This window comes from Geotrypetes seraphini, chromosome 6 (assembly GCF_902459505.1).
Source record: "Geotrypetes seraphini chromosome 6, aGeoSer1.1, whole genome shotgun sequence".
Lineage (NCBI taxonomy): Eukaryota > Metazoa > Chordata > Amphibia > Gymnophiona > Dermophiidae > Geotrypetes > Geotrypetes seraphini.
This window is the reverse complement of record NC_047089.1, coordinates 122,306,775-122,321,842: the sequence shown is the minus strand read 5'-3', so window position 1 is coordinate 122,321,842 and position 15,068 is coordinate 122,306,775. Positions and strand designations below refer to the sequence as shown.

General features: G+C 41.8%; 1 protein-coding gene across 6 annotated transcripts in view; it reads left to right on the top strand.

Moving 5' to 3' along the window:
- TPP2 (tripeptidyl peptidase 2) overlaps positions 1-15,068 on the top strand; it is a 1,323,399-nt gene that overhangs the window by 356,488 nt on the left and 951,843 nt on the right. For all 6 annotated transcript variants that reach the window (XM_033947626.1, XM_033947627.1, XM_033947625.1 and 3 more), the window contains one exon: positions 7,642-7,741. In XM_033947626.1, the coding sequence (XP_033803517.1) occupies positions 7,642-7,741 (100 nt within the window). The remainder of the gene's footprint in view (positions 1-7,641; positions 7,742-15,068) is intronic.

The following is a 15,068-nucleotide window of genomic DNA, read 5'->3' as shown; positions in this document are numbered from 1 at the left end:
TACAAACACTGGAGGCAATAGGAATCACAGGCAAAGTCTACAATTGGTTTGAAGGATTCCTCCACTCAAGAAGATACAGAGTAAAAGCAAACAATGAACAATCAGAATCCTGGAATAACCCTTGCGGAGTCCCCCAAGGTTCCCCACTATCACCAACACTCTTCAACCTTTACATAGCCACACTTGGCATATTCTTAGACAAACTAAGCATAACGCCATACAGCTATTCCGACATTATCACCATCCTCCTATCGTATGGAAGTGACATGATCGAAACATTCAAGGTACTGAAGGGGATAGACTTAGTAGATAAGGACAGGTTGTTCACCCTTTCCAAGGTAGGGAGAACAAGAGGGCACTCTCTAAAGTTGAAAGGGGATAGATTTCGTACAAACGTAAGGAAGTTTTTCTTCACCCAGAGAGTGATAGAGAGCTGGAACGCTCTTCCAGAGGATGTTATAGGGGAAAACACCCTCCAAGGATTCAAGATAAAGTTAGACAAGTTTCTGCTGAACAAGAACGTGCGCTGGTAGGGCTAGTCTCAGTTAGGGTGCTGATCTTAGACCAGAGAGCTGCCGCGTGGCAATTCTTATGTTCTTATAAATATATGTTAGAAGATTTTATAAAAGAGAAATCTTTGCTGAAAGTTTAACTTCCACTATTGATTTTTTATTTTTGGAGGATGATGTATAAAATATAAATGCCATTTGCCTGCCCTTAGTTGGTAGATTTGATTCTTCTTTTAAAAACACTGGCGACCATGATAATGTGGACTAGGACACGGTTGATTAATTGCCTTATATATGCTTTAATGTTCTCTATATTGAGTTTTTTGTGGTCATTCATAAATATTTGTTCTTAATAATCAAATAAGATTCGACCAAACCACCCTCAACACAACGAACAAACTACACATTGCCGGATGCAGACTGGAATGTTCCGTCTGCAGAATCGGAAAGAAGTAGGGAGTTTGTGGATGCCTTTCAAGAGGCTCTGCTCAGACAAATGGTGACGGAACCCACAAGGGAAAAAGCGATATTGGATCTGGTCCTCACAAATGGAGAGAGTATCTCTAATGTTCGAGTGGCTGCTCACCTGGGAAGTAGCGATCATCAAACGGTTTGGCTTGATATAACGGCTAAAATGGAGAGCAGCCGCACGATACTTAAAGTCCTAGATTTCAAACATACGGACTTTAATGCTATGGGAGAGTATCTGAAGAAAGAGCTGTTAGGATGGGAGGACATAAGAGAAGTGGAAAGACAGTGGTCTAAGCTGAAAGGAGCGATAAAAATAGCTACGGATCTTTATGTGAAGAAAATCAATAAAAACAAGAGAAAAAGGAAGCCAATATGGTTCTCCAACCTAGTGGCTGAGAAAATAAAGGCGAAAGAGTTGGTGTTCGTGAAATATAAAAAAAACCAAGAAGAGGAGAGCAGAAAGGACTACAGGGTGAAACTGAAAGAAACCAAGAGAGAGATACGTTTGGCGAAAGCACAGGCGGAAGAACAAATGGCTAAAAATGTAAAAAAGGGAGATAAAATATTTTTCAGATATATTAGTGAAAGGAGGAAGATAAAAAAATGGAATTGCTAGGCTAAAAGATGCTGGGAACAAATATATGGAGAGTGATGAGGAGAAAGCAAATATGCTAAACAAATACTTCTGTTCTGTGTTCACAGAAGAAAATCCTGGAGAAGGACCGAGATTGTCTAGCAAAGTTACTCGAGAAAATGGAGTAGATTCTGCGCCGTTCACGGAGGAGGGTGTTTATGAGCAACTTGAAAAACTGAAGGTGGACAAAGCGATGGGACCAGATGGGATCCATCCCAGGATACTAAGGGAGCTCAGAGAGGTTCTGGCGAGTCCTATTAAAGACTTGTTCAATAAATCTCTGAAGACGGGAGTGATTCCTGGGGACTGGAGGAGAGCGGATGTGGTCTCTATTCATAAAAGTGGTCACAGGGATGAAGCAGGAAACTACAGGCCGGTGAGCCTCACTTCAGTTGTTGGAAAAATAATGGAAGTTTTGCTGAAAGAAAGGATAGTGTACTTCCTTGAATCTAATGGGTTACAAGATCCGAGGCAACATGGCTTTACAAAAGGTAAATCATGCCAAACGAACCTGATTGAATTTTTTGATTGGGTGACCAGAGAGCTGGATCGAGGACATATGCTAGATGTAATTTACTTGGATTTCAGCAAAGCATTTGATACAATTCCTCATAGGAGGCTGTTGAACAAACTTAAAGGACTGAAGTTAGGACCCAAAGTGGTGAACTGGGTCAGAAACTGGCTGTCGGACAGACGCCAGAGGGTGGTGGTTAATGGAAGTCGCTCGAAGGAAGGAAAGGTGACTAGTGGAGTCCCTCAGGGATCAGTGCTGGGGCCAATCCTGTTCAATATGTTTGTGAGTGACATTGCTGAAGGGATAGAAGGAAAAGTGTGCCTTTTTGCAGATGATACCAAGATTTGTAACAGAGTAGATACCGAAGAGGGAGTGGAAAAGATGAAAAAGGATCTGCAAAAGTTAGAGGAATGGTCTAATGCCTGGCAACTAAAATTCAATGCAAAGAAATGCAGAGTAATGCATTTGGGGATTAATAATAGGAAGGAACTGAATATGCTGGGATGAGGGAAGCTGATATGCACGGACGGGGAGAGAGACCTTGGGGTGATAGTGTCCGAAGATCTAAAGGTGAAAAAACAGTGTGACAAGGCAGTGGCTGCTGCCAGAAGGATGCTGGGCTGTATAAAGAGAGACGTAGTCAGTAGAAGGAAGAAGGTGTTGATGCCCCTGTATAGGTCATTGGTAAGGCCCCACCTGGAGTATTGTGTTCAATTTTGGAGACCGTATCTGGCGAAGGACGTAAGAAGACTTGAGGCGGTCCAGAGGAGGGCGAAGAAAATGATAGGAGGCTTGTGCCAGAAGACGTATGAGGAGAGACTGGAAACCCTGAATATGTATACCCTAGAGGAAAGGAGAGACAGGGGAAATATGATTCAGACGTTCAAATACTTGAAGGGTATTAATGTAGAACAAAATCTTTTTCAGAGAAAGGAAAATGGTAAAACCAGAGGACATAATTTGAGGTTGAGGGGTGGTAGATTCAAGAGCAATGTTAGGAAATTCTACTTTACGGAGAGGGTGGTGGATGCCTAGAATGCGCTCCCGAGAGAGGTGGTGGAGAGTAAAACTGTGACTGAATTCAAAGAAGCATGGGATGAACACAAAGGGTCTAGAATCAGAAAATAAGATTAAATATTGAACTAAGGCCAGTACTGGGCAGACTTGCACGGTTTGTGTCTGTATATGGCCGTTTGGTGGAGGATAGGGTGGGGAGGGCTTCAATGGCTGGGAGGGTGTAGATGGGCTGGAGTAAGTCTTAACAGAGATTTCGGCAGTTGGAACCCAAGCACAGTATAGGGTAAAGCTTTGGATTCTTGCCCAGAAATAGCTAAGAAGAAAAAATTAAAAAATTTAAATTGAATCAGGTTGCGCAGACTGGATGGACCATTCGGGTCTTTATCTGTCATCATCTACTATGTTACTATGTCACTAGAAACAGTGTCAAAATGGATGAGAGACCACAAATTAAAACTGAATCAAGAGAAAAACAAATTCTTACTCCTAGAAAGAAACAAAACCCCAACCATAACAAACCTAGAAATAAACTCCATCACATATCCCTTACAACTCAACCTAAAACTGCTGGGATTAATGATAGACAAAGGCTGCACCATGCAACTTCAAATCAGCAAAACGGTTCAGAAAACATTCGCAACTATGCACAAATTAAAACATATCCGAAAATACTTCAACAACGAACAATTCAAACTCATAATACAAACGCTAATCCTAGGACTCCTGGACTACTGAAACATACTTTACCTGTCATGCTAAAACAATTACAAACAGTCCAAAATACAGCCCTAAGACTAATATACTCGCTGAAAAAATATGACCACATTACTTCAGCTTTCCAAGATTCGCACTGGCTCCCAGTACAGGCACGCATACAACACAAAACCCTAAATGGAAATGGATGAAGCTATCTGAACAATCGCCTAATCAGGAAAAACACATCCAAACCAAGGAGAACACAAGCACACTTTACCCACCCCCCAATCAAAGGCATGCAAAGCAAAAAAATATAAGACGGTCTACTAGCCACCAGAGCAGCAAAAATAGACCACCACCTCTCAAATCTGCTGACTATGACGCCCAACTACAAAACATTCAGGAAAGAACTGAAAACCATACTATTCAAGAAATTTGTCAAATAATCTAACTAAATCGTATCGACCCTTCCCAGATCCTTACACATAGTATAGCTATCAACCTTGTAATCTCCCTGGGAATGCCCAGGCTAATTTCTTGTAAACCGCCTAGAACTGAAAGGTATTGGCGGGATAGAAGACATCAATGTAATGTGATGTACTGTATATTCTCGGTAACTATGCTCTACCATATTGCCCAATACCAACAATCTCACTAGTTTTCTCGATCACCACTGGAACCCTTTTAAAAAGTTGGAATTACATTGGCCACCCTCCAGTCTTCAGTACCATGCTTGATTTTAAAGCTAAATTACATAATACTAACAATAGCTCTTTTGGTACTCTTGGATGTACACCATCCAATTCAAGTGGGTTGCTTCTCTTTAACTTATTAAATTGTCCCCATTACATTTTCCACTTTTATAGAAAATCATTCAGTTCTTCAAACTCATCACCACTGAATTCCATTTCTGCCATGGTTTGCTTTTTTTTTTTTTTTTTTAGGAGGGTGTAGTGTCCCTTCTTCCTCTGGCATTTAAGAACATAGCTGACGCAACAGCACTGAAACAAACATTCTTTTTCACACTATAATGAAATGGAATGTTTGACTCCTGATTTAGGCACTTATGTCAAAACACAGTCATGTTGAATCTGGTTCTTTCTGTTTTCATTGTTTTATGTGGTCTAATAAATTAATGTGACACTTTTTTACATTTCTTGGGCTCTATTTTTTAAATTGATCTCACCCCCTTTTTTTTACTTGTCTATTTTCCTTATGGTCCTGCTCTCATCATTCAGCTAGCCAATATTACAGTTGGCATTCTCATACCTTGTTTTGTCTTGGTTCATGTTATCTCTGTTTACACACAGTGATTCCCCTCAGCACTCTCAGAGCAATAGCATGCCAGAGGTACCAAGAAGAGCCCAAATTATCATGCTAATAACCCAGCCTTGCCACTTCCCATGTGATATACCATATTGTGTGAATGAGGGAAATAAATCTAGCTAGCTAGAGTGGTATGTGAATCAGTTGAAATACTAAATAAAGTTCCTGATTCAGGAAGGAGGATGACGAGTAATTCTGAGATTTCTAGGTATGATAAGGAATGCATGCAGAAGAAGAAAGCTGAGCCAGTGAGCTGAAGATGGTAAATTATGGGGTGAAAGCATGAAAAGACACAAACAAGAGTACAGTGGTGCCTCGCATAACGGACGCCTCGCACAGCGAACGCTGCGCACAACGAACTTCTTGTCTTGATTCGTACAACGGACTTCGTTTCACACAACGAAGTCGCCCAAGCTGCATCCTTCCGCGCAGTGTGCGTGACGCTACCGGCTACCCTCCTCCTCCTCCTCCATCAACCAAATGGGAAGTTACATCATGAGGGGAGAGGAAGGAGGAAGGAAGCAGTTGGCAGCATACGCACTGTTAGAGCCCCGTGGCTTGTGTTAAAGTTGTTTACAGACTTCAACAGCAGCGGGAGAAAGCAGTCGCCGGCCCTGTTTCGCCGATCGAGGGGGGGGCCCTGTTTCGCCGATCGAGGGGGGGCCCTGTTTCGCCGATCGAGGGGGGGTGCCTGGTGTTGCCGATCACTGCGGGGGGGGGGGGGGGGGGCGGGCTTTGGCAGAGGTGGGAGAAAGCAGTAAATGAGTGGAAGTTGGCAGGCCTGGGGATGAAAGGGCAGTCGAAATACGGTATGTTGGAGCAGGGGATGAGAGGGAGGGAGAGAAGGGGAAATATTGGACAAGGGCAGAAGGGATGCTAAATCATAGGGTGACAGGCAGAGAGAACAACAGGAAAAAGAGTGGAAGCAATCTTGAACCCTGAGGGTGAGGGAAGAGAGAGGTGGTGAGATGATTGATTATGGGGAGAGGGACAAAAGGGAATAGAGATGGGATAGGAAGATAGTGGAAGTAAAAGGACAGGGAGATGTATGTTTTTAGATGTATCTAAATAAAAATAATAACAAAAAATTTATCTTTTTTTATGTCATCTTAGCATATTTTATGCTACAGAACGAATTATTTTTTTTAACATGTATTGTTATGGGAAAACGCGTTTCACATAACGAACTTTTCGCATAACAAACTTGCTCCTGGAACCAATTAAGTTCGTTGTGTGAGGCACCACTGTAAATATTCTAAATTGGGGTAGATGTGAATGGGAGGTATATGGGGCAGTAGAATTTGGGGTCTATCTTCAAACCACACTTAAGCTTGTGCTGGGGCAGGCTGTTTCATTTCTTAATATTAAATCACCCTCTTAAAGTCAACCTTTTACCCTGGAAGTCTTCCCTTTGGATAACTTTCTGTTCCAATATAAAGGGAAAACTTATGATATATCTGATTGATCTGTAATGATGCCCCTCCATTCAAATGAAGTCACCAGATGATGCGGAGGCAGAAGAAGAAAGACCGCAGGTAAGTGAAGGGAAAGGAAATAAGCACCTGGGGGGGGGGCAGTATGAGGGGAGTTAGCTTCCCCTCTGTCAAACCTTGAAGTCACCAGATGATGCAGAAGCAAGAGAAGAAGACTGCACCAGTGGGAGGGGGGGCAAGGTATGTCCCCCTCTTTTAAACCTTGAAGTCACCAGATGATTTGAAGGCAGGAGAAGAAGATCACAGGTGGGTGAAGGGAAAGGAAAGAAGCACCAAAGGGGTGGGGGAGGTTATTCCCCCCTCTTTCAAACCTCGCAGTTTCAGCAAGGTAAGCACTCGCCATTACAATGGCCATGATGAAACAGCTGCGCTTTAAATGGCCATGCTGAACTGGGCTCTACTGAACTAGCCCGTGCTGAAATGGCCGAGCTGAACTGACTGTGTTGGAACAGACTGTGTTAAAACAGCCATGCTAAATTGTCGACCCTATGCTACTTGATGAATTCCCCCCCCCCCCACCTCCTAAATAAGGTTGCAGTAAGATGTTTAGTTGTGTTACTGTTAGATGCTGTTATTCAGTTGGATGGTAGTTGTAGGCTTTTCATTCTTCAAGGTCTCCTTTCTTCCAGAGCTTACTTTTTGTTTTGAGTTTTCTTTTGTGTAAAACAAACAAACAAAAACTGTTAAATAAAAAAGTTTTGCCCAAGGAATAATTTCTTTTGCCTTTTTGGTATTTTATACCATCTTTGTTTTTAACTGTTACCTAGAGAGATTCCCATTTGTGTGACATAGTCAACCTGCTTATCTTCAGTGAAAGCAGATATACTTACGTGTAAAACAGGTGATTCAGAACTGAGTGATCGCATGACCTGTTTTATGACTTTCTATTTTTAGAAAATACTTTGTTTTCTCTGGATCGCTTCTGCTTTTCTGGTGACTGGATCTGGGCCAATGATTTTAATTTGTTGTTGTTCTTCGTAGGTGTAGGTGCTTATGTTTCCCCAGACATGATGGTTGCTGAATACTCTCTGCGTGAGAAACTGCCTGCTAATCAGTATACTTGGTCATCTCGGGGACCCAGGTATATTAAAATTATATATATATATATTTATATATAAGTTAATTAATTTTTGGTGGTGGTATCATGTATAGATTAAAATGTTTTATATAAATATTTTTGTGCATATTTTTTTCAACAAATCATACACAACATATTTGTGCATAGTTTTTCTCCACCATTCTATTGCAAAGAAATAGGGTTCTATACTGAAGCTGTTGTCCTCCTTTAGTTGCAAACTTTGCAGAAGGATGTAACTCAAATCTTTAAACTCCTCCCATTCAGTAGTGGAGAATAGCTCCCTTTTCAGTTTTTTCTTTTTGCAAGCGAACTCAAAAAGGTGTGTTCTGATTGCTCTGCTTTCTCTTATTATTTGGGGGTATTTTTGTCCATTTTCTTTTTCCTGCGTGGCTTCAGTACTCAGAGATACCTTTCTTGTGCTTACTCTGCTGGGGAAAGGACACACTCTGTGCTTTCTAAAAAGATTATATCCCGGTATGTTTGCATCCCATCCATGGGATTCACTGAACTAAATCTCTGTGATAGCAACAATATCCAGGTCTCCCTCTAACATTAGGGCTTGTAGATCATGAACTTTATTGCTTAGATTGCGAGCATTTATGGTCATCGCTTTTCAGCTATTTTTCAGCAGTGATATTTTTTGTATAGTTTTTTTGTTTCGTTTCACTTCCCGTTGCAACGCTAAGAAGTGAGTTGCTAATATTGTTTGAGTTGCAATCTTTACTAGCATCACATCTTGTTTTTTGCCGGGGGTGGTCTCTATAATTATCCTTCATACATACACCATCCCTATCTTCTAGTTTAAATGCCTAGAAACATATTGTCTAAATTTCTCCACAAGGATTCTTTTTCCTGCTATAATAATATGTAGCTCATCAGTACAATATAGCTTCTTGTCCTTATATGTATTTACCCATTCTCCTATGTACCTAAAGCCTGCTGCAATTAAATTTTGTATATTCTCTGTCACTTCTGTGAAGGCCATAGCTGCAGTGGCCTATTTAAAAGCAACAGATGCAGGAGCACAGCCACACCATGTTGTTTTTAGGTGCCATTGATTCATGTTTGAATCCTAGCGACTTGGTGAATTGCAGATCTAAAAAGAAATCAGTTTTGTGCTAATTCGGAAAGGTTCTCCAGCATTATCCCCATGGTTGTTTTCAACATATCCAGCCATCTGATTGCAGGTCACCCTCTTTGCCTGGTTCCTTCAGTCTTCCCAAACATGATGTCCTCCTCCAGTGATCTCTCTCTTCTGATGGTGTGACCAAAATAAGATCGTTGTAACTTCATCATTTGGGCTTCGAGTGACATGCCTAGAATTCTGCAGATCAGTGCTGGCAGTGGAATGGATGTTGTAATAAGTGAAATGGATGTTGGAATAGATACAGTCAACTTATACACCGATAGTAAAGTATTCCTGGGCTACATCTATAACCAAACCAAGAGATTGTCAGTAACAGTTGAGCATATATGAAAGTCAGTAGGACCAAAAAATGACATTATGTAACCACTGAAATACTGTATATTAAGTCCGAACCTCTTTCACTTTCCTATGTGCTTGCTAACCAAAACCCAGTGGATTGTGCAACCAAAACAGTGCCAGCATCTCAGTTAATGGAGACAACGCAGTTGACAAGACCAGACTTTCTTTTAATATCCGATCACATGTTCATAAATGCAGAGGATTTTCTTCTGCTTGCAGATCCTTACTAAGAAGCCCATCGAGAAATGATTGCTCTTGCTACAGTTGTTGTTTCTGAAAGCTACTAGGGAGCCTATTGCTTTTCTTGTTTCTCAAGTTGGACAACACTCAGAAGAGCCATAACACACCTTATCCATATTATGCTCATTTCATCAACTGACAAAAGTCCAGACAGGTGTTACCAAGTACCAGCAGAGATGCAGAATTGGAGATTATCAAATACAATGCCACTACCCAGGAATGTCAACACTAGACTCTCACAGAAGACCATGAACTACTTCAATGGAACCATCACTGAACTATGTATATTAAAATCTTTCTATACCGCCTATAAAGCCAAAAAGGATCAAAGTGGTTTACATCACAACTTAATCATATTTAAGAAAGGAACTTCATTAGAAAATAGGAAAGGAAAGAAGAGAAACTTTTACCATATTTTTCGCTCCATATGAGGCACCCTAGATTTAGAGGAGGAAAACAAGAAAAAAAATATTCTTCATACTTAAGATATCCTCATCACAACCTCACCAGATCTACTTTCTTCTAAGGAATATTCTTGAGGTCTCATCCAATTAAGCAGATGTAATAGTACATAACCAAGGTTTATTCAAGGTTTATTAACATTTGATTTATCGCTAAATCTGTTTACAAAGCGATGTACATAAGTAAAACATAAAATATAGAGATACAAAATTAATACGCAGTAACATAAGTTTAAGACAAGACAAACTTGAGATGGAGGGAAAGAAAGGGCAAAGATTACATCTGTTTTAGTTAGGAAAACAAATAAGGGAAAAAAACATAAGGGAAAGGGTTTGGATAAAAAATTAAAATGCTAAGAAAAGATTATATAATATTAAGAATTAAAAGCATCTTTAAAAAGGTGTATTTTCAAAGATTTTTTAAAAGAATGCAAATCTCTTTCAACCACACTGAAATCTTGGTGAGATTAACTGTGAACTTAACATTGTACAGCACACGTCCCTGCATTGTGCCCATAGACACATGTATATGCTGCAGAATCATCAATTGGTAAAATAAAGGATAACCTTATCTTTAATGCACAGTTTATTACACCCCCCTCTATACACCCATTCTCTCTCTGTGTTGAAACATTTTATTGAATTTAATATAGCACACAAAAATCCAACAAACAAGTAACAAAATACATCACAAAACCAGCCCACACACCCTCAACAATCCCCCTCCCCCTACCCATAAGGTACACTGTCCCAGAGATCCACCACAGACAACCCCCCACCCACACAACAGTGACAGCCAGGCTAGCTCAACATTCAGGGGTAACAGCCCTCCCTCAACCAACCAACCAAAATACCCAAAAGAATAAACAACCCATCCTGCGACCCATCCCTAACTCAGAAGAGACCACCAAACCCTCCATTCTCTTTCTTAATAGGAGAATATATCGGTAAGCAAAAAGCGGTAGTGAAGCAGAAACAGCGAGAGGAGTTGTGTATGAGCGTGCTCTGGTACTTGCTTAGCTCCCTGGAAGCAGATCTTACAGATGTGGGTTGGGCTGATGTTGTCGCTGCTGCAGACGGAGCCTGAGTCGGCTTTGGGGGCTTTGGCATTAGTATGCTGTTTTGGCTGGGGAATGCTGCTGCCCCTGTCACTGGCTCCATCGGCTGCAGGCACCAGCAGTTCTTCATCCTTGGGCTCCGCCTCCTCCCCGAGCAGAGGAACAGCCGTGCTCCCAGTTCGATGCCCTGGAAGTTCTTAATAGAGGCCGGCGGTTGCGTCTATGGCGGTGCTGCCCTCTCCTTCTAGCTCATCATGGATGGAGAGCGAGGTCAGCTACAAGGGCTCAGTACCACCATCCTAGCCTCACCCCGACGTTTGCGTCTGCAGCGGTGTCTGTGCTCTCCTCCGAGCTCATTTCTGACGGAGGGCAAGATCAGCTTCGAGAGCTCAGTGCCACCATCCCGGCCTCCTCACCCCACCCTCACTCATTCACTTAGACACCAGCAGAGCTGTGACATAGTAACATAGTAACATAGTAGATGACGGCAGATAAAGACCCGAATGGTCCATCCAGTCTGCCCAACCTGATTCAATTTAAATTATTATTATTATTTTTTTTTTCTTCTTAGCTATTTCTGGGCGAGAATCCAAAGCTTTACCCGGTACTGTGCTTGGGTTCCAACTGCCGAAATCTCTGTTAAGACTTACTCCAGCCCATCTACACCCTCCCAACCATTGAAGTCCTCCCCTGCACATCCTCCTCCAAACGGCCATGCACAGACACAGACCGTACAAGTCTGCCCAGTAACTGGCCTAGTTCAATCTTTAATATTATTTTCTGATTCTAAATCTTCTGTGTTCATCCCACGCTTCTTTGAACTCAGTCACAGTTTTACTCTCCACCACCTCTCTCGGGAGCGCATTCCAGGCATCCACCACCCTCTCCGTAAAGTAGAATTTCCTAACATTGCCCCTGAATCTACCACCCCTCAACCTCAAATTATGTCCTCTGGTTTTACCATTTTCCTTTCTCTGGAAAAGATTTTGTTCTACGTTAATACCCTTTAAGTATTTGAACGTCTGAATTATATCTCCCCTGTCTCTCCTTTCCTCTAGGGTATACATATTCAGGGCTTCCAGTCTCTCCTCATACGTCTTCTGGCGCAAGCCTCCTATCATTTTCGTCGCCCTCCTCTGGACCGCCTCAAGTCTTCTTACGTCTTTCGCCAGATACGATCTCCAAAACTGAACACAATACTCCAAGTGGGGCCTCACCAATGACCTGTACAGGGGCATCAACACCTTCTTCCTTCTGCTGACTACGCCTCTCTTTATACAGCCCAGAATCCTTCTGACAGCAGCCACTGCCTTGTCACACTGTTTTTTCGCCTTTAGATCTTCGGACACTATCACCCCAAGGTCCCTCTCCCCGTCCGTGCATATCAGCTTCTCTCCTCCCAGCATATACGGTTCCTTCCTATTATTAATCCCCAAATGCATTACTCTGCATTTCTTTGCATTGAATTTTAGTTGCCAGGCATTAGACCATTCCTCTAACTTTTGCAGATCCTTTTTCATCTTTTCCACTCCCTCTTCGGTGTCTACTCTGTTACAAATCTTGGTTTCATCTGCAAAAAGGCACACTTTTCCTTCTAACCCTTCAGCAATGTCACTTACATACATATTGAACAGGATTGGCCCCAGCACCGAACCCTGAGGGACTCCACTAGTCACCTTTCCTTCCTTCGAGCGACTTCCATTAACCACCACCCTCTGGCGTCTGTCCGACAGCCAGTTTCTGACCCAGTTCACCACTTTGGGTCCTAACTTCAGCCCTTCAAGTTTGTTCAACAGCCTCTTATGAGGAACTGTATCAAAGGCTTTGCTGAAATCCAAGTAAATTACATCTAGCATATGTCCTCGATCCAGCTCTCTGGTCACCCAATCAAAAAATTCAATCAGGTTCGTTTGGCACGATTTACCTTTTGTAAAGCCATATTGCCTCTGATCCTGTAACCCATTAGATTCAAGGAAATACACTATCCTTTCTTTCAGCAACACTTCCATTATTTTTCCAACAACTGAAGTGAGGCTCACCGGCCTGTAGTTTCCTGCTTCATCCCTGTGACCACTTTTATGAATAGGGACCACATCCGCTCTCCTCCAATCCCCAGGAATCACTCCCGTCTCCAGAGATTTGTTGAACAAGTCTTTAATAGGACTCGCCAGAACCTCTCTGAGCTCCCTTAGTATCCTGGGATGGATCCCGTCTGGTCCCATCGCTTTGTCCACCTTCAGTTTTTCAAGTTGCTCATAAACACCCTCCTCCGTGAACGGCGCAGAATCTACTCCATTTTCTCGTGTAACTTTGCCAGACAATCTCGGTCCTTCTCCAGGATTTTCTTCTGTGAACACAGAACAGAAGTATTTGTTTAGCATATTTGCTTTCTCCTCATCACTCTCCATATATTTGTTCCCAGCATCTTTTAGCCTAGCAATTCCATTTTTTTATCTTCCTCCTTTCACTAATATATCTGAAAAATATTTTATCTCCCTTTTTTACATTTTTAGCCATTTGTTCTTCCGCCTGTGCTTTCGCCAAACATATCTCTCTCTTGGTTTCTTTCAGTTTCACCCTGTAGTCCTTTCTGCTCTCCTCTTCTTGGTTTTTTTTATATTTCACGAACGCCAACTCTTTCGCCTTTATTTTCTCAGCCACTAGGTTGGAGAACCATATTGGCTTCCTTTTTCTCTTGTTTTTATTGATTTTCTTCACATAAAGGTCCGTAGCCATTTTTATTGCTTCTTTCAGCTTAGACCACTGTCTTTCCACTTCTCTTATGTCCTCCCATCCTAACAGCTCTTTCTTCAGGTACTTTCCCATTGCATTAAAGTCCGTACGTTTGAAATCTAGGACTTTAAGTATCGTGCGGCCGCTCTCCACTTTAGCCGTTATATCAAACCAAACCGTTTGATGATCGCTACTACCCAGGTGAGCACCCACTCGAACATTAGAGATACTCTCTCCATTTGTGAGGACCAGATCCAATATCGCTTTTTCCCTTGTGGGTTCCGTCACCATTTGTCTGAGCAGAGCCTCTTGAAAGGCATCCACAATCTCCCTACTTCTTTCCGATTCCGCAGACGGAACATTCCAGTCCGCTTCCGGCAGGTTGAAATCTCCCAACAGCAGAACCTCTTCTTTCCTTCCAAACTTTTGGATATCCACAATCAGATCCTTATCAATTTGCTGCGATTGAGTCGGAGGTCTGTAGACTACACCCACGTAGATAGAAGTTCCATCTTCTCTTTTCAGAGCAATCCATATCGCTTCTTCCTCTCCCCAGGTCCCTTGCATTTCGGTCGCTTGGATATTGATCTTTACATAGAGAGCTACTCCTCCACCTTTATGACCATCTCTGTCCTTCCTAAAAAGATTATATCCCGGTATGTTTGCATCCCATCCATGTGATTCACTGAACCATGTCTCTGTGATAGCAACAATATCTAGATCTGCCTCTAATATCAGGGCTTGCAGATCATGAACTTTGTTGCTTAGACTGTGGCGCATGAAGGCATTGTCCAGGGACCCGGGAGGGTATAATTCTCTCTGTGGCTGGGTATATTCGCTCCATAAGACGCAACCTTATTTCCACCCACTTTTGGGGGAAAAAAGTGCATCTTGTGGAGCAAAAAATACAGTATATGAAATAAATCCAAATCAACTTGAATTAATACAAATTAATGCAGATTTTGGTCCCATTTCCCATTCGAGAGAGCCATTTGAAAAAAAAATATGCTTTTAGATGTCTCTTAAAATTTTGAAATGATTCTTCCTTCCTTAACTCTACTGGTAAATTGTTCCATAATATTGGAACTAAGTAGAAAAATGCCCCATATCTGGTTGAGGCAAGATCTCAATGAGCGACTAGGTGTGTAAAATAATACTAGATTAGAAAAATATACATTACATTAGTGATTTCTATTCCGCCATTACCTTGCGGTTCAAGGCGGATTACATAAGAAATGTCATGATATTATGAGATACATAAGAATTGTCTTGATATTAGGAAAGACATAAGGAGTAGTTTGAATATTTTTGAAATGCTAAGGGGTAGATAGTATTGTAGGTGAAGCTTGGGA